The sequence below is a fragment of the Hypomesus transpacificus genome, chromosome 16 (genome assembly GCF_021917145.1).
Source record: "Hypomesus transpacificus isolate Combined female chromosome 16, fHypTra1, whole genome shotgun sequence".
NCBI lineage: Eukaryota > Metazoa > Chordata > Actinopteri > Osmeriformes > Osmeridae > Hypomesus > Hypomesus transpacificus.
The window spans coordinates 3760183-3782686 of record NC_061075.1 but is presented as its reverse complement, the minus strand read 5'-3'; the positions used below and the strand labels follow the sequence as shown (position 1 = coordinate 3782686).

The 22504-nt window shown below is 43.5% G+C and overlaps 2 protein-coding genes across 5 annotated transcripts in view; both read left to right on the top strand.

Annotated features, from left to right (window-relative positions):
* Window positions 1–4686, top strand: part of ptprsa (protein tyrosine phosphatase receptor type Sa) — a 135357-nt gene extending 130671 nt beyond the window's left edge. The window contains 2 exon segments of the mRNA XM_047036833.1: window positions 69–204; window positions 554–4686. Of these exon segments, the coding sequence (XP_046892789.1) occupies window positions 69–204; window positions 554–622 (205 nt within the window). The 3' untranslated portion in view covers window positions 623–4686.
* A 9153-nt stretch (window positions 4687–13839) lies between these two features.
* Window positions 13840–22494, top strand: tbxa2r (thromboxane A2 receptor). Of its 4 annotated transcripts, none has more exons than XM_047036922.1 (4): window positions 13840–14182; window positions 15993–16884; window positions 18282–18415; window positions 19374–19635. In XM_047036922.1, the coding sequence occupies exons 2-4, from the start codon at window positions 16087–16089 to the stop codon at window positions 19549–19551; spliced, it is 1110 nt and encodes a 369-aa protein (XP_046892878.1). In that variant the 5' UTR covers window positions 13840–14182; window positions 15993–16086; the 3' UTR covers window positions 19552–19635. The 4 variants fall into 4 exon arrangements, with proteins under 4 accessions (XP_046892878.1, XP_046892877.1, XP_046892876.1 ...); XM_047036921.1 differs by lacking the exon at window positions 18282–18415 and adding an exon at window positions 14569–14617 and having other exon boundaries at window positions 13868–14182; window positions 19374–22494; XM_047036920.1 differs by lacking the exon at window positions 18282–18415 and adding an exon at window positions 14565–14617 and having other exon boundaries at window positions 13868–14182; window positions 19374–22494.
* The last annotated feature ends 10 nt before the right edge of the window (window positions 22495–22504 follow it).

Genomic DNA, 22504 nt, shown 5'->3' with positions numbered 1-22504 from the left:
ACAGAAAGATGATCCGTGTGAAAGAGTCCGTGTCTAAGTCCACCTCTGTTGGTGTGTGCGTACTGCAGTGCGGGGGTCGGCCGGACCGGAGTCTTCATCACTCTCAGTATCGTGCTGGAGAGGATGCGCTACGAAGGGGTGGTGGACATCTTCCAGACCGTCAAGATGCTGCGGACGCAGAGGCCAGCCATGGTGCAGACAGAGGTACTGCAGGGGGTCCTCCTGGACACCCCACCCACCCACCACCACCACCCACTCACCTCCTACACCCACCTCTTACACCCACTCACCTACCCCCACCACCCACCTCCTACACCCACCCATCTACCCCACCACCCCCACCCACCTTCCCCACCTCCAAATCCTTGTAGAGATAGTAGATTAAAGTACTATCACAACAGTCTTCTTGGGATAATGACGTGAGAGTTAGCGTTATTATGTGAGCCCCAGCAGTAGTTTGGTAGTCAGCCCTGTACTTTGTAACTGGAGTTTGGACAAAGTTTTTATGTTTGGTTTGTTTGTTTGTTTGTTTGTTTGTTTTTCTCCCATGCAGGATGAATATCAGTTCTGCTACCAGGCTGGTCTAGAGTACCTAGGAAGCTTTGATCACTATGCAACGTAAAAAGCCATCTCGCCCCCTCAGAATCCTGCGTTCCCCCACTCGACAGTCTCCTGAGCCATAGAAACTTGTTTCAAATTTGACACCACCAACAACAACAACAACAACAACAACAAGATTAACCCCAAGAAATATCCAAGCCAAAAGGAAAGAGAACCCATTGTAGAGCTTTTCGAAGAAACCTGTTAAAAAAAAGGCCAACGATTTCAATTGTACTGAGTGGACCTTGGTACTGGTGAGGAAAATGTAAGGATTCCATCAGCAGAACAACTGGCATCCTCGCTGACTGATAGGAACCAAAAACAGCACTGAGCTGTTGGATGGGAACGATCAAAGTGACGGACTGCGTACCTTACCTCAAGTGTTCAGACATGTAAACATTTTGTGGACATCTATTAAAAAAAGAAATGTAAAAAAAAAAACGCCGTACAGTACCAACATCGCAAAGATAACCGTCAGTGAATGAAGGATAAGCGAGAGTGACAAAGCTGAAAACCTAAAGGGACTAAGAGACAGTTATACTTATATGTTGTTTAAATGGTTGCAGTTCCCGCCTTTTCTAAAACGTAATAGCGATGGGGTGAGAACAAATGTTCATGGTTCGTGGAAATTTGATTAACACATTTGAAAACTACTATCCAGAGAGTTGGGAATGCTGTTCTGGCCTGTGTACACACATGATTGTCCCCATACATTGATCACCAACGAGATGAACACACCAAGGGAGTAGAGTAGGACTGGAAGTTCAACGCTACCCAACACCCACCCCTCTCGCCACCTAGCTAGCAAACGCCCATAGTGTAAACGCCAAACTAATCAAACGCTCGCCATCGTTGAAGAGCAACCCTACCCATTGAACTGTTAAGGCTTTGTGGAGTTCAGTCTCCACAGTTGGCTAATGATTGCGTATCTAAGGAACAGCAAATGGTAGGGTGTTCTTTTGCTTGTTGTGAAATGCCAATTCAATCACATACCAGTTTCTCGAGTACTTGAAGGTGCGTACCACATTCGGTGCTCTCAAGGACAAAAACCCGACATGTTTATATAGTTCCTGGAGGGGTCGCTAACTGGCTCAGCCGCCATTGACACTGGGGGAGAATATTTCTTACCAAGCTGGCGATGTCGACGTACGATTGGTGACATGGGAGACATGACCATATCCCCTTGACTTTTTACCATCACTCTGCCATTTGGAAGGGAAATATCGGGAAGGCTGTTTGGCCACACAAGAAAAATGGAGGGAATCACCAAATTAGGATTGGCAGCAACTTGTGGATAATGGTGACACCTGGGCTCTCTCTGCAAATGTGTACAGCGACCAACACCCATTGTCTCATCACCTCTGACTTTTGTCTCGCGATTAATTGTACTTTCTTCGTTTTGTTTTCCTGTCAAATACCAAACATGCTGCTTATCTCCTGTATGCTGTAAGTGTGACTCTTCGATAGGGGATCTCGAGGACCTGAGGACTGAGGATGGCCCCCCCGACTCGCCGGGCCACTCGAAAGGCCGTGGCTGGAAAACAAATCCACGTTTGTTGTTTCTCATTGTCCTCTCTCTTCGGGCATCCTCTGCACTCGCCATTTCACCAGACTTTCATTCAAGGTTCAATGAGAGTGGCAAAAGCCTTGTGGGGGCTAATGGTACGGGGGGGGGGGGGGGAATTGAATTTGGAGCTCCGGTTTATGTTGTGTGTTCATAAAACAGAAGAACACTGGCTTTTTAACTCCCAATTTTGTGGTGGATTACTGAGGATGTGGCAGCCATGGAATGCGTTGCCTGTGACATAGAAGGGACGTGCCCTTATACAAATTATACTTGCACATCAAAAAACTTGAACTGGTTTCTCTCAATGTTCGCAGGGCCAATTTTACACACTCGATATATGTGATAACGAATCCACTTTCTATCCCCTTCCTCCCCCCTCAACTTTCTTTTTCTCCAGAGGTCAGTGCTACAGGTGTACTCCAGAGTATGTTTTTAAGATTTTTGAATAGGTATGCACACTAACAGCGTGATGAAAGGAACTGTGTGTAGTCTTTCTTATTTCCAAAAAAGCCTTATTGTTATTTGTAACATTATGAGACATTAATGTTGTATTATGATGACTATTGTTATTTTACTTTACATAGCGGACTTCTTATTTTCCTTTTTGTTTCGTTTTTTAACAGAGATATTGTATCGCTTCTTTTTTTTTTATTAGCAGGAAAAAGTAAATGCTTACTTGTTCATATTACGTTCAAAGACATTCTATTTTTTCACTGTAGAAATGTTAAGTATAACGTGTTTGTGTAAGTGTGCATATATATGTCTATATTGCACATTCACACATACATATATTTAAATGGGAAATATAAAGATATATCCACACTGTTAGTATGAATTTTTATGAGTTTTTCCTCTTTTTGTTTCCTTTTTTGTATCACCCATACATTTTGCTCATGTAAGATTGTTTTCTTTTAGTTTTTTGTTTTTTTTACCATAACCTTAACCTTGGGAAATATTGAGTGTTTCTCTGGAAACAGTGAAGGGATGTGAATGGCCAAGCGCCACTCCTACAATGCTTTTAAAATTCCTACCATTTGGTAGACCTGTGCCGATAAGGAGATGATGTTTTTAATTGTTGTTCAAATTCTTATTATCATTAACTCTTAGTCATTAGTATTCATTTTGAGTATTATTTTATAATTAGTAGATTAACATGTCTGTAAAACATAACATTTCAGGCAAATTACATTGTTACCCATGGTTCCATTCTGAGTTAACCAGATGAAACACTTTGCTCACTTAGTCTTTTTATAAAGACTTTGATTTCCTCTTTTAAAGAGTCCCTCTAATGTTGTTTTTAAAATCTACACTTATTTTCGGACATAACGTGAAATCATTCATTTGTTATATATCAACTATGATCCAGAATATAATACCTGTAAATAAACAAATATATAGATTATATGTATTTGTATAATTTGACCCTCAAGCTCTCCTACTTCAAATCAATGGAATTACAAAGAGGAAGTTCTGCTACGTTCATAGTTCCTCGTATTTGTTGAGCCATTTTTTGCCTTCTGTGGTACTGTCTCTCTGCTCCCTGATCTGAAGCCCATTGGTTCTCCTCTTCATTTTTGATCCATGTGTTTGAGGCCTCCCCTGCTAGCTATCCTTCGTTCACTCTTATGGCAAAACAAGTCAGTTGATCCGGAAGAGTCAAAATGGACGCTGATCCATTTCCTTGCCATGGAACAGGCTTCTTCTTTACACAAGTAGAAACAATGCCAACCAGAGGGACAATCTTTCCCTCAACAAAAAGTATGTTCACCCTCTCTCAATGACTAGATTTTCCATCTGAAATGTCAAGATGTAGACTGTGCACAGTATGCATCTTTGATACTGCTACCCACCATAGCAGCTGGCCATATTATGACGTGAAGCCAATAAGAGTCATATTGCTTGGCTTCACTGCCCTGAAATATGACAATGTCATTTTCCAGCTCATTTTAACTTTGTCGAGAACCACACCATGTTTTTTCATTATCTGTCATGTTTTGTCACGGGATGCAGAATAAATGAGGACTAAACGAGAAGGAGAGGTAAATCCAAAAGACGAGGAGAAGGGAATTACAAAAGTAAAGACTCGCTGTGAATTCACTATTCTAGCACGTCTCAAAATGTTTCGTATGAACTGACTCGTGAAATGAAGACTTTTTTGACTGGAACTCAAAAGAAAGGTTAAAGGCCCAATGCCAAACCCAAGCTCGTGGACATCTTTGGAAGCTTGTTGCAGCGTGTTATCTCTTTGACTTCATGTAAAGATGCCAGACTTATTTGACAAATCACCAGAATATTTCGCTGAGGGGACAAATTAACAAAGGACAAAATTACAACAAAAGAATAGAACATATACATACCACAGCCAACAAAAGAAACAGAACCCAAACTCTATAGTTTTCTTTGTATGAGGGCCAAGTGCTATCGCTTTCAAACTGTTACTTCAAACTGAAACAATAATTGGTTTAAACCACTGTGTATGTAGATATATTGACTTTGTATTAAAGAAATGTTGTCTGAAAGCCGTTGGTCAGTCTAATATTTAGTTAATGTTATGATTTATTACTTATAAATAAACTTACTTATTATTATTGTTGTTATACAGTATAAAATTGTTGGATGCTACAGTAATTGTATAGAATCCTATCAGAATATGATTATTTGACCCCACCATCCAAATCAGATCCTACCTGAAGGTATCCTGGCCTACAGTTGCTATATACCATATATGTATATTCTGTTCTCGAGCTTTATTGAACAGAACATCCATATTCAAATTCAACTTAGACGGGAAGGTGGACCAGGAAACATGTTGTTTTGAAAAGCTTCCAGTGCCACCTTCCTGATTAGAATGATCGACCAAACCCCTGGATTTTTGGAAGCGGGGGAACTACATACAGACAACACATGATTGGCTGTCTATGTCTTTGCCAATGTCTTTTGCACATATTGGTTCATGAGCTTAATCACAAACACAACCTTTGTTTCTCTAAGCCCTGTCTAGAACTTAGCAAATGCCAGCATAACAGTCGATGTGGAGGTGGGGCTGAACTTTAACCTGTTGCTATTTGCTCTCCCATCTGTCAGTCACAAAGGCTTACCACACATCTGCCGACCACAATGTAAATAGGTCAGCACATGGGCATCGTACTCAGTGACATCAGTTGTTAAACCCACATTTAATTGACGTGATGTCTATTACGCCGTGCATAGATCATTTGAAAATGTATTAATGCACTCATAAAATGGACCACTGGGCATAATCCTGTGACCGATTGAAACTGAAAAAGATCTCAAATGTTATGTGACCTTACACCAGCTGGAACTGCAGATGCCTGTCCCCACAACATGTTACAAGTTGTCATCTTTTCACCAGAAAAGTGTCTCATTCTAGAGTGGAGTGTGAATGCTTTATGACATTGTAGTTCATGAATAAGACTCCTAATTGTGTTTCTCTTGACTGACTTGAGAGTTGTGTCTAGGTCCACCCTGTTCTTAATTGTGAGCCGAAAGACTGCGAGGGGCGGCGGGAGGGAGTGCAGCGGTAATTATGCAGTGATTCAAACGCTAGCTCATTAAGACCCAGCTAAGCAAGCGATCAAAGAATCGATGTGACATTGGACCCAAAAGCCAAAGAAATTTGTAATAAATGGCAAAGCAATAAATTGGATTATCCACAGCCCCGTGGCCAAGCTCTCTGTTGCAAATGACAAATCAATCCAATCAAGACTCGTAAAACTACGAGCCAGAAAAGAGGCTTCATTACTTGCCATTTTTTGGAGGTCATTCATTTGTAACTGCCGACTTTGGTGTATGGGTTGAAATGTAGGTTATGTCTTCGCATAACATTCAGAGTGTGTTTAAATATTCATGATGTACCATCAGGTATTCACGACCTCCATTATTGTCTAGATTTAGTGTTTTCTATTCGGAGCTGGGCAAGATAGTGGCGCTGTCAAATATGCTCAAGAGCCATGGGCACAAAGATTCACCAAGGTACTTGGTGTCAAGATCTCATATCCAGAAAGTACCAGCCGAGCTTGAATATGAAAAAGCTGTTTCCCGCAAATGTCAACATCTCAGCTCTGGATTGATAACTGCATTCTGTAGGTTACATGTCAGATATAGCCCATGGACTGTGTGGGAAACAGATGGCAAATAATTATAGGCAGTTATGTTGCAGATGCTGTCTGACTGAGGCATTGGTGGTACACTATGATAATGCTAGGATTTCAGCAGTCTGCTTGAAGGAGCTGGGCAATCCTAAACATAGAGCACATTTGTTACATAAACTGTTTACTGTTGTAGATCATCTTGCCAGATATCCCCAAAATATACAAGGTATGGTTTCTTTAATGTCTATAGAAACGGACAAGATAGATCCCTTGTCCATATGATGGTAGTTTCTCTCATATGGCTGTGCTGCCCTCTGCTGAACGCTATATGGTATATCTTTCTGACAGTCACACTGAAGTCCAATTTCCATTCAATTCAATCTAAGATTAACAGACGACGTATTAAAATGCGTTCTGTTGCTTCAGCGGCTCTGTCTCTATGGTAATTGCCTCATCACTCAATACGTATTGTAAAGCTGTTCTGTGGAAGACTTCAAAACATGCTTTGGTTTAATGGCACATATAATGTGCTGATTAAAGTATTACAGCTGTAATGCGTTGTAATGAACCACTTCCGTTTCAGTGCATGGGATGATTTGATAAAAACAATTGTTGGTGTTTGGGTAGCCTGCCGGCATGTTTATACTGTGGTTTTAGGTGTCGGTTCTTTCTGAGACGTTGAAGTGCTTGCGGAGAACTGAGTAAGTCTGAGTGCAGTAAAATACGGACATAATAAATCTGCGTCGCTCGCTACACAAGTAGGGTTTATTCCCTCTAGCTGATTCCTTCATCAATCTGTCTGTTCCTCTCCTCCCTCACCCCTCCCATCTTCGTATGTGTCCAGGCAGGGTGACGCAACTGACTGATCGCCACCATTAAAGTTGGATCAAGTTAGAGAAGGCAGCCTATCTCGAACCGTCTCCTTATTACTCATTTCTCCCACACTTTTCTCCCTCTATCTTTCTCGTGGTTAAGCTCATGCGCAAGAATCGTGGGAAGGTTATTTGCTATCATTTTTTGTAGGCTAATGCTTTTTTCAAAACGTGTTTGTTGTTTTAAGAACCTACTCCTGCTGAAGTGGCCATATCTGCAAAATCTCAGCATGATATATAGAGCACATTCTCAGAATTTATGTTAACCCTTGTGTTATCTTCATATCGTCATTGTGACCCACCGTCGACTACTGACTACCGACAACTGTACCGCATACAAAAACAAAGTGAAGCATTTTCTTTTAACAGTCGGGCTGTCTCAGACCCCCCCCCCCCCCCCCCCCCCCCCCCCCCCCACATTGCGGTGGTTAAAAGAAAACACATTTACATTTATTCATTTAGCAGACACTTTTATCCAAAGCGACTTCCAAGAGAGAGCTTTACAACAAGATAACCCCGAAAACATTCCGGGTAGCTAAAACATGAAGCACATATTGTGAACAACCAAAATAAGTGCCAAAGGGAAGAACTATAAGAGCATGTAACAAGCAACAAGTCTCTAAGCAAGAGTCATTGTGATCCTTGAGGAAACTAACATTGGGTCCAGCAAACCATTCCTAAGTACCGTTGTACTCTCTGAACAAGTGTGTCTTGAGCCTTTTATTGAAGGTGGGGAGGCAGTCAGTGTCTCTGATGGAGGTGGGGAGTTGATTCCACCACTGGGGGGCCAGACAGGAGAAGATCTTGTGTTGGGACCGGGCGGTCTTGAGCTGTGGGACCTCCAGGCGGTTGTCTGAAGAAGACCGTAGGTGGCGGGTGGGGGGTAAGGCTGCAGGAGAGACTTTTTGTAGTCGGGTGCAATCCCGTTCACTGCTCGGAAGGTCAGTACCAGGGTCTTGAATCTGATGCGGGCTGTGATGGGTAGCCAGTGGAAGGAGATGAGGAGCGGGGTAACATGGGAGCGTCTGGGTAGATTGTAGACCAGGCGGGCCGCTGCGTTCTGAATCCTCTGAAGAGGGCGGGTTGTGCATGCTGGGAAACCGGCGAGCTGCGAGTTGCAGTAGTCCCACTTGGAGAGGACAAGTGCTTGGACAAGCAGCTGGGTGGAGTGCTCAGACAGGTATCTCCTGATCTTCTGGATGTTGTAGAAGGTGAATCTACACGACCGGGAGACTGCAGCAATGTGGGCCGTGAGGGAGAGCTTGTCATCCATGGTAACCCCAAGGTTCCTGGAAGAGGATGATGGGGTCACCGTCGCAGATCCTAGGGTGATTGAAAGATCGTGGGAGATGGAGGGTTTGGCCGGGATGATGAGAAGTTCTGTTTTGGCGAGGTTCAGCTGGAGGTGGTGCTTGGTCATCCAGGTGGAGATGTCTGTGAGGCAGGCCTCAATCCTAGCTGAGATCCCTGGATTGGCTAGGGGGAATTACAGGTACAGCTGCGTGTCGTCAGCACGTTCAATTGTTTTTGAAAAGAAGGGTAACAGTGATACTGGTCTGTAGTTCTGGAGGACGGCAGGGTTAAGGGAGGTTTTTTTTTTTTTTTTGTATTGGGTAAATTGGATAACGCAATGATGGTTCATTGTGAACCTTTGGGTCATGTGACCCAAAGGCAGCACGTGGGTTAAAGGGTATTTTCCTGTCTTCCAAAGGAAAGTATTTAGCTAAGTGCCAGATCATAAATTGTTGGGAGTTTTGGTATTTGTTGAATTCCCAGAAGAGGAATGCAGGTATTTGTCATCATCTTTACATGGCTTGTTTACAACTAGGAGACAGTAACCCCTTACTGAGTCCCATTGGAAGTGTGACTTGGTTTCTAGCATTAAATACCGGAATTACACTTAACTAATCATCTTGATCATTCAACTCACAAGGATAACCATGTCCACTTAGTCCCAATTGAATCTCATCTAGGAAGATTCAATGGGTGGGAAATCGAATCACATCCCAGTTTCCAGCTGAAACCTTAGATCTTAATGTGGTTGTACGGAAACAGCATCATTCAGTAGGACTGGTGCGGGCAAAGAAATCGAGCAGCCGGATGACCTGCATTATGCATTAACTTCAAGTCAAGTATGCTGTCGTTTGCAGATTTAAAAATAGCCTACTTAAGAGGCTCACGCTTCTCACGCAATCTTTTGACATCTCGTAGCTTCAACCGCCTTTTTTTGCAGATTTGATCAAATACTCTAACCCGGGGGGTATTCCAGGTTAGCCTGGTCCTAACCAGACCCTTGCACATTTCATTTGTACAGAGGGTCTGGGATCGCTCCATTGACAAACGTTAACTTCCTTGAAGGCGGGTCCTCTTTTGAAGTTTAAAACTGTTGGATCTGCCCAGAGTCACTCTGATTTGCCATAACCAATCGCAAGCGTTCGCCTTAGCCAGCTCCTTCACCACTACTGTAACGGAGCTAGCTGCCGTAGCTGGATAATCAAACTTTTCCCGAACCCCGTGGGGAGGAGGGCCACAACATCATGGCCACCAACAAAACTCAGCAAGGAATGTTCTTGCTCTGGCTTTAACTTATGGATATGCAGCGTTGCCACAACCGCAGAATAGCTTCGCTCGCATCTTTCTCCGCCGCCATTACTGAACTACTCAAAGGAGTGCACAACATTAACGTCATCGTTCTCAGCCACTCCCTATGTTCGTTGATTGGACCAACAATTTTTTTTCTTCTGAAAACCGACTTCAAAGTCAAACTCCCAGACCTAGTACAGATTGGCAGTGGCAGCAGCGTACCAGATGGTGATGGAGGATGTGAGGATGGACTCAATGATGGCTGTGTAGAAGTGCACCATCATTTTGGGTGACATTTTCCTATCTACAAAGCACAAAAGGGTCAAAAATATCAATGCTGAGACAAAACGAAATACTAATATGAGGCTTTATTATTTCCTGGCGTATTTAGTAGTTTACAGTGTCAGACTACTGACAGCTCTCTTCCTTCAAGTCAAGATTCACGAAATCTCACTCCAGCCTATTAAATGACATCATTTTGTCTCGCAGGCTCGAGGGCACATTGGTTAACTTAGAAATGTATTTTTCACTTTTCTGGGCTACAAACAATAATACGAATGAGTTTTGCATATATATTGTACTTTTTTTTTTCAGAATCGATCAAAATTTTAGCACAAAGAAGTTAAAATATAGGTGGGGACAATTTTGTCATCTTAAAATATTGGTGGGGACTAGTACCTAGCGTCCCCCCCTAAACCTACGCCCATGCCTGGAATACCCCTTTGCTTGTGAGCTTGTTTGTTTGTTTGTTTACCTTGATTTGACCTAACCCTCATCCTCTCAACCATTCTCCAGATTCCTCAAATTGCCCTGGGAAGGTTCTGTGTTTTTTCAAGCTTTTTTGAAATGCAGGCCAACCATTTCCTTAAGACAGCTAATGACCTTTCACTTGGAAGAGATCTCTTTTTTGTATACTTATCTACCAGCTCGTAGTTAGTGTTATGGTACAGTGCATCCCATTATTCTAAGGACTTCCCAGACTAGCGATGACGTTTGTTGCCTTTAAAAATGACGCTATCAGTATCAAAGCAGGAGCGCAATGCAGCTGAGCTGTACATAACCTCTGCATGAAAGTTCAAGGCTGACTCGGCTGAATGTGCACGTTGGCTGACCATTGGTCCCCTCAATCAAAGTTGAGGTTGCAAAAGACTGTCATAAATTTTAGGATCCACTTTGCAAGGAATAATACGAACATAAACCGACCATCCCTTGAAACATTTATAGTTTTCACAAAACACAGCACACAACAGTGTTAAGAAAAAGATCTCCTGTTGAGTCCAGGAAACAGGACAAAACTGTTGGCAGAGGGAAAGTGCAGCACACTCCTAGAAGTGCCTAAAATAGTCCCTCGTCCCAGTGTGGGTGGTGAATGATGACTCACAGCTCTCACCTTAAATAATTGGCCATTTCAGCTCTGTTTGAACACGTCTCCCCCACAGACAGTTGAAAAGGAAGAAATTCTGCAGACCTCTCTGCTACCTCTCCTCCTTTGTTTTTCTTCAACATTTCTTTGTCTCAAGGAAGCTCCGAGTAGTTCTTTTATCAACTTCTCGATTGTTTCTGGCAGTTTTTCTGCTCGAAGAAGAATGTCGAGCTCCCCTTGCTTGAAAGTGTATCATAACATAAACCATGCTGCTGTCTATTCGACTAATGAGTCTTGCCACAGGGGTGACCTCACGGAAGGGTTCATCAGAGTTCGGGATCTCTGGTCTCTGGCAGCACTCGTGGGCTTCTGTTCGTCTGCTGTTTCTCCTCTGCACGTCTGCAGCTCATTAGACACGACAACCAAAAGATGTCAGATTTAGATCGGTGAACGCACACCTGTGGGACTGATGTGGATTTAAAAAGTGTGATTATTCTTCTTTCTTTTCATCATTTGAACTCGTTATTTCGTGTGGGAGGCCTATATAGGTGTGGGAACTAGCAATATATGCGTTTATGCCCCACAAATGGCAATTGTAAAGCTTTGATCCTAACCTCCCACCTTTCACCGCCACCACCCGGTATTGTTTTTAGTGCCTTAGGTGGCAGTCTGGCACCCAGCTCCTGGATGAGGAGTTGCCTTGTCAGCCCATAAGTGTTGGCAGCAGGTCCTTAATGCATTTAATTCCTGCATGAATTGAAACATCAGCCTTAGATAGGTGGTGGTTCCACTGACCTCACTGCTGTGGCGAAGGTGTGGTTCTCATTGGCGTTTAATTGTGAGTTTGATGTTGCAGCTGTGCCTCCCTTAGTGGGCTCGCTAACGCCAGTTTTACAGTTGTACCACCGTGCACTTTAGATGGCCTAAATGCGAGATACGCTGTAATGATTTGGATGCTCGCCTGCGTTCTCATCTTATTCCATGTCTCAATCCAGCTGGTGTGTTACAGTAGGCTGTGAAATAAGATCAATCTCATAGTGGTATCAAGGTCACATTCAAGCATGATACCAGTATCCACTGTGCCTTGGCTTTAGTTGAATTGATGCATGCCAAATCCTCTGCTCATCTGCATCAAATAGCTATTGAGAGATCCAACATCTGTCAAATGATTGAATTTGGATTTAATTTCCGAAAACTGGGCATCTTTGAGCGTTAATTAGTTTTGAAGTTAATCAACGCGAAAGCTTTGCCAAGATAGGAGCTACCATAACTACCGTATGAGTCTGCACAGCAAGGTTATTGGAAAACGATTTGTAAGGTATGCTATTTTAATCCCCTAAAGGACCCATTTTCGATAACATTGGGTATGAGCATGTGGCGATCAACAAAGTATTCTGTAACCTCACCACTTACTACATCAAAAATATTTTCCCAGCTAAGCTACCCTTTAACTTGACAGTTGGGGCATTCCTTAGCGGTTTATTATGTAAATACTTAAACATGTGATAAGTGTACAACATACCAATGTTCACTCTCCCTCAACAGTCCTATTCTGGCAAGGATAACTGTTTTGGTTCTCTGCCACATTTGCAACAGGATCCTGCTTTATCTTTAAAAGCATACTGTTGTAAGGAAATACTTGGGTTTAGAAGGGCCGTCACTTGTGTTTATAACTCCTGTTTTAAGTACTGCAGTAGCCGACAGATTGTTAATGTGACAATGTGACAGTTTGTGGTTAAATCACGGTGTGTTAGTATCAGGGATGAGATCATAGAGATATCACAGCTACTGGGGTTTTTGTTGATCATCCAGGGGAGAAGGGAAAGCATTGAAATGTAACCTAGTCTAGCCTCAGAATGTGAGTCTGGAATAGGTACCCTGAAAATGTTGAACATCTTGACCAAGTTTGCAATTCTTTTAGAATAGATTCCAGCTGTATCTCTTCAAATGAAAGCTTAGTGGTTTATCTGTCTGTTAATCATCAGCACACAGTGTCTGGTCCCTCAGGCCATCCCTGCATATTTCAAAGACAGCACCTATCTTTGATCACAAGTGCTTTAACTCACTGAAATAGGAGTGCTATTCATAATTAAGATTAATTGGTGCAAATAAATTACAAAAATGTTCTAAAAATGGCTTGTGCGTGTCTATTTTGTATCTTTGTTGCTGGTTGCTTCAGTCGAATATTGTAACTTGCCTCTTTCCCAGCTCTACTTTGTAAGTAATGGATTCCTGTCATTGATTAGTGAAATAGGAGCTGGTCAGGCTTACACACTTAAAAGGTAAATTGTGTGTCTGGCTTTCAGGACTCAACTCTACCTTTTGTGGGCAAATTTTGCAACCTATAGACTAACAAAACGATTTTTTTTTATATCGTTGTAATCACCCTCGCGATTATATAGATTTATGGTCAGCAGTTAGTGTGAGACTTATGTGGTGAGTCAGCTTCTAAATGGCAACATTGGTGAAATTCGGTGAAATTACAATTTAATTCCTAGGGTTCTCGAAATAATCAAGATCTGTGTTTAGAACAGGACAAGACATTTAGGTTTTTGCTTTTGAACCACCCCAATCCCTCTTTCTCTTTCATTGAGTTACTGAAGAGTGAGCATCTGCTCACTAGAGGTCTCTTGCAGACTTAAACACATTTTCCTAAAGCAATTTCTTAGTATTCGGCATTTCTAGCCCTCATCTTACCACCTCAATGATGCTCTTTATTTTCTCGTGGGATGGAATTCACCCGGAACATTCCTGACTCAAACGTTGCTAACGAGCCCATCCCCTTGTCTTCCGGAAAAGTGAAAAGGGAAAAAAAACACAGACAACTTTTATCTGCGCTTGCTGCGGGGTTGTGAGAGGTGCTGACAACGTTATGAAGATTCAACTGTATGTCACGTATGTGTCCCGTTTCATTTGAATTTACGTTCCATGTACACTGGTCTGCGTCACATGAGTAGACCCACTCAGAGAGATCTTTATCCCAAGAAACTTAAGCTTTCACTTTAAAAGCATCGGCAGACGCGCCTGCATCGAAGCTCGCTGAGGAAGCGACAAGATGCGTGAGCGTTGATGGCAAACTCCGAAGGTAGGCAATTTTTCTTTCAGTTTAATTTGTATTCTTTATCTTTCAACTGACATAAAGCTTTTTTTTTGTCATGAAGTCATCAAACTTATTTTACTGTACGTTATTGCATAGATATCAGGCTTGTATATAATATGCTGATACCTTAGTTGTCTGTGTTTTGATAGAGGTTACGTCTTAAGTTTACCGCTACGTAATACAAAGGCTGAACAAATTCATATAGTATTTGCCTCACTTTGGTTTCATGTAGTTCACAGCATATGACCGTTTTAATTCTGCAGACTTGCAAGAATTTGAAAACTTCAATTACCAGTGCGAAAGTCAATGGCTACAGTTTAGGGTTGTAAGCAGTCAAATGAGTGAGCGCCTGTTTTTGATTCAAAAGGTAGCCATGGGAGGAGGTTACCCTTTGGTAGTGGAGCAACAGATGCAATATAGGTACGCTCGATTTTCTTTTTACATTTGATCCTCAGACCTTGCTCATTCAGAGAACAGAACGCGATGTACAATAAGAAACAAGTTCTACATCAGAACAATATACCTGTCAGTGGACAAGCTAGATCACCAAGTCCTCTTCCTTTCTGGTGGAGGGACTGGAGGGACACAAACTCAGACACAATAACTAATATGTTTTGCCATTATCTCTGTCATGGTGAATAATTTAGTGAAAAGCATTTTGGTGCTGGAGGCTGGTAGCCTAATGTCACAACAAGGGAATACCTCTTCCTTCCTGTAAACCAACTGTGCCATCTTCTTCATCTTCCCACCACACACTTGTGCCCTGTGGTATCCATTACTTAAAAAAACATTATAAAAAAAAAACAGCATCAAGTAAGACTGGAGCAATTAGAATTATGATATTGAGTGTTGTGATAATTCAGCTGGCCACTCCACTTTGTGGCTGGAGGTTGAAGGAGAGGGTGCAGTGAAAAATGACCAAAAGGACCGAGAGTGCTTTGAAGCTCGATGGAGAGCATAGCTGGGGGAATTGGGGGGGGGGGGGGAGGAATACAGAGAACACACTCTCAGTCTATGTCACTTTCTCTCTCTCTCTCTGAATTTGAACTGTACTCTCTCCTCCGAATCATGTTAGTGTTGATACTCTGAATTGACGTAGATATGATCGGTTGGAACAGGCTAATGTCAGTGAGGATGTTTTTAAGGAAATTAGGTAACTTTGGTTTTGATTATATCAGATTTCATCTGTATTCTTTCATTCCATTGGCTCAGTCAAGGTTCAAACCAAGATCTCAGAGCATTTGACAGTGTTAGGACATTCACTAAAAACGGTCTGCATTTATTTTCAACCTCTTCCAAAAAGCTTCATGATCTTCCCCTTTGTCCATTTCCAGTTTCTACTACTGCCTCAATTTGTGTCCTCTTTTCATTTCTATTTCCTGTTCATTTACTTAGATCACCTTCCTTTTAGGTATCTGTATATTCACACTCACTAAGAGATTGTTAATGGGAGCAAGGCCTCTAAAAATAATTTTCACAATAAGCGAGAAACCAACATCTGTGTTCCATATGCGTGCTAAGTTTATAGCTTTGTATAAACCCTGTCACTTGTCAGTATGAAGACTCCATCGGGAAAAAGTCTGTTTATACAAATAATGTGTTCTGCATCGCATTTGGATGTTTTTCCGTTAGTCATGGCTGTTTTCCGATTGGTCAACACATTTTTCTGCAGAATGTGTTGTGCTGTTCAACGGAATGTGTAGAAAAGTCCCTTTGTCTGCCTACCAAATAAAAACACAAGACATGACTCGGGCATTTGTGTGACGCATGCCACATTTCTGTTTCCTTTCCCAAGGTGAAGCAAGAGAACTTCCATGTCTCCAAAACGTACTAGAATCCACCTCGCCTTCTCCATCCTCTGAACGCCCGCCGCTCTCCCTCCCGCCGCCATGAACGCCTCCACCCGCCCCCCCAACGAGACGACCCCCTTGTGCTTCTCCATCAACAGCCCGCCGTTCAACTACAACACCACCCTCCCCTCCGCCTACTTCTCCGCCACCTTCAGCACCCTGGGCCTAGGCTCCAACCTCATCGCCTTGGTGGTCCTCCTCAACTCCTTCCAGCGCACCCACAGCCGATCGCGCTCCTCCTTCCTGATCTTCCTCTGCGGCCTGGTCGTGACGGACTTCATGGGCCTGCTGGTGACGGGCGTCATCGTGGTCACCTTCTACGTCACCCACTTCAACTGGCGCCAGCTGGACCCCCACTGCCACTTCTGCAACTTCATGGGCATGTCCATGGTCTTCTACGGCCTGTGCCCGCTGCTGCTGGGCGCCTCCATGGCCGTGGAGCGCTTCGTGGGCATCAACCGGCCCTTCGCCCGCACGGCGAGCATGTCGAAGAGTCGGGCGGCGTCCATGGTGATGATGGTGTGGGCGTTGGCCGGCTCGGTGGCTCTGCTGCCCCTGTCGGGCGTGGGCAGCTACCACATGCAGTTCCCGGGCTCCTGGTGCTTCCTGAACATCAGCTCGGAGGGCAGCGACCTGTTGTTCTCCCTGCTGTTCTCCGCGGTGGGGCTGCTGTCCTTGGGGGTGTCGTTCGTGCTCAACACGATCAGCGTGGTCACCCTCGTCAAGGTGTGCTGCGGGCAGGACGGCGCCCAGCGCCGGCGCGACTACGAGGTGGAGATGATGGTGCAGCTCATCCTCATCATGGTGATCGCCTCCATCTGCTGGTGCCCCCTGCTGGTGAGTCGCACGGTGCCACCTGCCACGCTGGCTTACTTGCACACACACACACACAAAATAAACACGATTATTTTATTTGTCGCAGACACAACCATGTCTTTTTCTATTTTTCCATGATGAACATACCTTTTCAAGCCTCTGCTATCAAAACGTTTTAATATTTACGCTTTACGTTTGTTCACATGAAACGCCTTCCTCCTCCTTGTTAAACAAAAACACTCTCTGGTTCCCTGGCCTTCTGGTTGTGTACCACAGAGGGGGACTGATAAAGTTGTTTCAAATTGGAATGAGAACTCTAAGCAGGGGTAAGCAGTGTGAGTTGCCCTAGTTTCTCATCCAGGAAGTATTGTTGCCTGTGTAGCAGTGCGTTAGAGAGTGGAGCTGAGTGTTGCCGAGCGATAAGGCCCATATGTTAAAGCTATCTCCAGATGGAGGCAGAGGGGATATCCGGTAAGGACCCTACATTCCCCAGACTTCTGGCTCCTTCTCTGACATTTCACGTCACCCTTCTGTCTCTACTTTTTCTCAAGTTTCTCAAGTTGTTTTATGAAGAAACAACTCGATATGACAGCACCATAAAAATCCTAAGTTGTTTAGAGTGACTCAGAACCACGGTTGAAGAACTGATGGGGGTCAGATGGCTGAGCTGTTAGGGAGTCGGGCTATTAATCAGAAGGTTGATGGTTCGATTCCCGGCCATGCCAAATGACGTTGTGTCCTTGGGCAAGGTACTTCACCCTACTTGCCTCAGGGAGAATGTCCCTGTACTTACTGTAAGTCGCTCTGGATAAGAGTGTCTGCTAAATGACAAATGTCTAAACAACTCTGAACAGCTCAAAGTTGCTCGCTCATACACTCCAGCCATCCCTCCTTCCCTCCCTTAGTCTCGCCTTCTTCTTCTCCCTCTGTCTCCTCTTGTTTTTTCTCAGCTAGAGTGTAATCAGCTCCAACTTTTTGGGAAAGGCTAGAGAAAATCCAAGCTTCACTTAGCACTTCACTTTCTGTCCTTCATTACACCATAGCAATGCTGGCTAATCAGCTTCAGCTTGATCGAGACCTTAACGAGAGGAATGTTGCTGAACTATTGCCATGTAAGGCCATTTTTTCCTGCCGGTCTCTCAGTTCGCTTGAATGCAGACAATTCCCAGACAGGCCTTTCTCGATGGTGTCTGTCACTTTACTCAAGCGCACTATTTCTGCCCATAAAGTGGTGCTGATAGTGAGGCACTCTTCGGACACCTCAACAAAAGGGATTTGATTCGAAACAACTCCTTGCTGGGTGTCATCGTCGAGCTGTTCTCTGCGCCTGCGACAGGACCTGCAGGTGTCGTGTGTTTCTGTGTCCCCGCGTAGGGCCTCTCCCAGGTTTGACCTTGTGTGCTTGCCCTGCTGCATAGGTGTACTGCCTGACGAGGGCCTTGTCAGCTGCGCCCGTAGAACCCCAATCTGTGTTAACCTTCCTGCGCTTCGCCACATGCAATCAGATTTGCGATCCCTGGATCTACATTTTGTGTCAGGAATCGAAACTAAGGCGAGTAAAAAAAAAAACAACGACAAAAACTCACAAAACGGTGTCCCCTTTTCTCTACAGCTTATCATCACCGCTCAACCTTAATATCACATCGTTTGGCTGGACTTTATCAAGCCCCGAAATAACCAGTGTTCACGGACCCATCCGCTCATGCAGGTTCCCTGATTACCGGCAGCTTTCATGTAACATTTCCCAGAAACCCTTCCTTTGAAGCACCCCTGGCCTGGACATGCACTCCGATGGGCTTGTTTGTATCCATTCCATGCGGCTAATAAACCACTCACTTGAGCGATTGGAATTTGTTTTCTTTCATTGGCTGGCTTCCTTGTTGGCTAACCCTTCAGACCAATCATGGAGCGGTAGAGGCATCTCATGAAACCGTTGTTTTGAGTCCATGAGCTGTCACTACATAATGGAAACGCTGCAGATTGTGTAAATGCATGCGAGCAGATGGTCTTAGGCAGGGTCCATCTACTACAACTGTACCCCAAACGGAGATTTACAGTGCTAACTGGCAGCATGCGGCATACAGTAGATGCATTTAAAAAACTGCTTGAATCATCAGCTGTAAGCAAATGTGGAGTGGACTGCGCTAATACTAATGGTACGACCATAAGGCCTGAGGCACACCTTTTTGGGATGCCAGGGCCTCAACCGCAGAGACCCTCGTAAAAATTGACTCACCGGGATGGATGATAACACATCACTTTGTGTGTGTGCGAAAAAGAGAGAGTGTCAAGCTGTAGATCTTCTCCATGTGTGTCTCCCTCCTCCTTCCACGCTACACGTTCCTTCGCTATTTCTCGTCTCTCGCATGTCCCGGACTCTCTGTATCCCTAACACTTTCCTTTTGATCTTGCCATGTTTCCTTTCCTATCTCTCCCCCTCTCCCCCATCCAAATCTCCCCTTCTCCTGCACCTCTTCCCCCCAACCCCCCCTTTCTCTCTCCTCTTTTAGGTGTTTATTGCGCAGACTGTGCTGTCGGGAACCCGACTCCAAGTCCGCCTCCTGTTGCTCTGGCTCCGATTTGCCACCTGGAACCAGATCCTGGACCCCTGGGTGTACATCCTGTTCCGCCGAGCCGTTCTCAAGCGCGTATACCCCCGCATGGACTGGTCCAGGGGCTCCATCATGAGCCTGTACCCCTCCTTCAGTGGCACCCTGCGCAGGCTCACCCGCTCCTCCCTGGGGGGCGCTCAGGAGGGCGATCCCGGGGGAGGGAAGGGGGAAGACTCTCCCCAGCCTGTAAAGGGTCCGCCCCCCTCTCTGTAATTGGGTCCAATCAGGGGGTCTCCAGCCCTGTTCGTGGGAAGCTACCTGCCTGTATGATAACGCTCCGATCACACGTCGCAACAAACCTGATTCAGCAAATCAACCAGCCAATTATTAGTATCAGGTGTGCTAGATGAGTGTCGAAGCGAAAGAAAACACAGGCAGGTACCTCTGCAGGAGCAGGGTTGGAGACCCCTGGTTTAAATGATCTGGCCGCACTAGCTTTTGGCAACTGAGGATGAATTTTGTCATGAAGGTCAGTGAAGTAATTTTGGGGACGGATAGTAGTATGTCCCTGTTCAGTTTGAGTCTGTGTAGGCTGTGCTTCTTAATGAGGGGAGGTCATTAACTTGGATTAGACGGTCCCACTGAAATAATTGCACTTTTCGGACTGAAAATCCCTTCTGGTGAAAGCTTCTGCCATCATGTAGCATATTTGTTCACGTGCCTTCAGTATTTCGAGCGATTCAGCTTGTAATAATGGAGAACGGAGAGATGCATGCCGTGTTTGACTGCAGCATCTGGCCTAGATCACGTGTACTTTTTTTCTGCGTTCTTCACTGTCAAACTGAACCCGTCCAGTGTTGGAGCAGTGCAGTTGAGTGTTCCTCAACTGCACTCCCTGGGTGTCTACCCTTCCAAAGACAACAACGTTCTGTGTGGGCTCGAGTCCATTTGACATTTAATTCATTCAAGAGACGCTTTCATCCATAGCGACGTATTAATAATTTTCAGCAAGGGGGTGTTAAGAGCGTCCACTTGTAAGTCCGCCTGCTCTTGTCTGACGCTTTGCAGATGTTCCATTTCAAGCCGGAGTTACAGTTTTTGTTCAACTGCTTACACACCAAATCCTTACTTGCCACACAACACCAGAACCACACATCAAGACTGCAAAACCATATGCACATTTTTGGCCTTTGACTCAGTTTTCTTTCTTTTACTTTTTGTAAAATACAACACACAATTTTCAACGTTACACACAAAATTCTAACAGGAAGCATCTTGATTTCCTTTTTCAAACACAACCAATCAAAATGCCACACTAATTTATCAGTACCTCACACTAACTCCTCACATGTGCAAACACTCATTGCTTTAATCAACACACCAACCAATAATGGCTTTTGAATAGGCCTGTAAATAGCCTAATTTGAGTTGATGGGTATAATTTGAACCTTTACTGTAGAAATGATAACAGGTATGTGACATACCTGAAAGAACTTGTCCAGACTACTGTAATGTACACATGTTCTAATGTACACAAAATAGCTGTTCCAGCACAACACACGGTATACTATACACATACATATATTTTAGCACCCATGCATCCATTGACTGCAGTGCACTGCATGATTGGTCACAGTCTGGTGGATTACTCTATCATACTGCGCAACAGTACAGTGACTGTAAGAGGACATTCTGACAATGTTGTAGAAAATAGTATATATTACTGTATGCTACAGTTCATGACACGAACGCCATTTCGTAATCACCTTTTTCAAAATTTGATTTGGTTTCTGTCCTACTACATTCTTTCTTTTGTACTGTGTAATACTGTATTCACAACTACAAATGCTTACAGTCAAAAAAAGTTTGGTTTTAATCTTGTTTTCGTGTTTACCATGAATTCTTCAACATCTCTGCCTTTACAGAAATGTACATCTGAGCTCAGAAGAAAGAAGAGTTTTAGGTTTTGAATAACTCTGTGTATATGATATATCCAAAAATGTAATATTATGGCAAAGGTGTTTGCAACGTAAGGAAATGTTTGCTTTTGAAACCTGTTTGTGATATTTTAAATGCAGTGCTTCATTTTGCAAGAGATTCAAGGCATTTCGCATCTTTTGTGTGCAATTCTTGGATTTGTGTGTAAAGTTTTGAAAAAAAGAGGAAAAGTAAAAAAGAATGTGTGTAAGCGGTTAAAAAACTGTAATATCGTGCCTTTTGTACAAAAATACAATACTAGGTCCTTAACAATACAATGAGAATACAGAAATGCAATGATACAATGAAAATAGACATGAAGGGTGTTACATGATAGAAAATAAGAGACGCGGTAGAACAGAGGGACCAGTGTATCAAAGGAGAGAGTAAAAACATCGAAAGGAGAATGCTAAGCTAAAGATAAGTTTTATAATGAGGTATGTCTTTGAAAGGTGTTGACTGACAGTTTATCAGCTACAGGGATTAGGACTAATGGTGGGTCGTGGAAATCCTCTTTGATGTTTTGAAGTGGAGGTTTCCTTTGCCTCAACAGGCGCATTAGTTGACAGGTAACGTTCCCTCTTGCGCTTTAGTAACCCTATGTCTTAAAGAAGCAATGTATGTGACCTTTGACCTTATCCTCCATGTCAATCTGTCTCACCCCATACAGTAACTCATGGGCACATAGGTTCTAAGACAGTATATGCATGTGTTGAAATACAGAGTGAAAGTTGTGACTGGTAATATGACATTATCTACAAAAGTTTGGTTCTGTATAAATACTAAGGTTGTGTGATTGTTGTAGGTGTTTTTAGCACACCAGATATACTCTTCAGGTTTATGTACAGTAAAGATATCTTACAGGACAGTGTATTTGATCAAATGCATAATGATGTATGTCCATAGCAGTAGACTTGGAGAATTATGAAAACAGTATTTATTTGTAATGGAGAATGTATTGAAACTGCATGTTGAATCACCCTGCACAGTTGCAAAGCTTTTTGTTTACTGTGTGTTGGGATGTGTATTTGGAGGATGGACTATAATCTGAATCTACACACTTGTGCTTTATTGTACTTTAATAAATAAAATCTGCCTTGTTTTTCTTATGC

Excerpts from the sequence above, each read along its gene's own strand:
- tbxa2r (XM_047036919.1), top strand. The coding sequence starts at position 16,087 with ATGAACGCCTCCACCCGCCCCCCCAACGAGACGACCCCCTTGTGCTTC. Across the intron at positions 16,885-19,373 it reads TCTGCTGGTGCCCCCTGCTG|GTGTTTATTGCGCAGACTGT; the intron begins GTGAGTCGCACG and ends CTCCTCTTTTAG.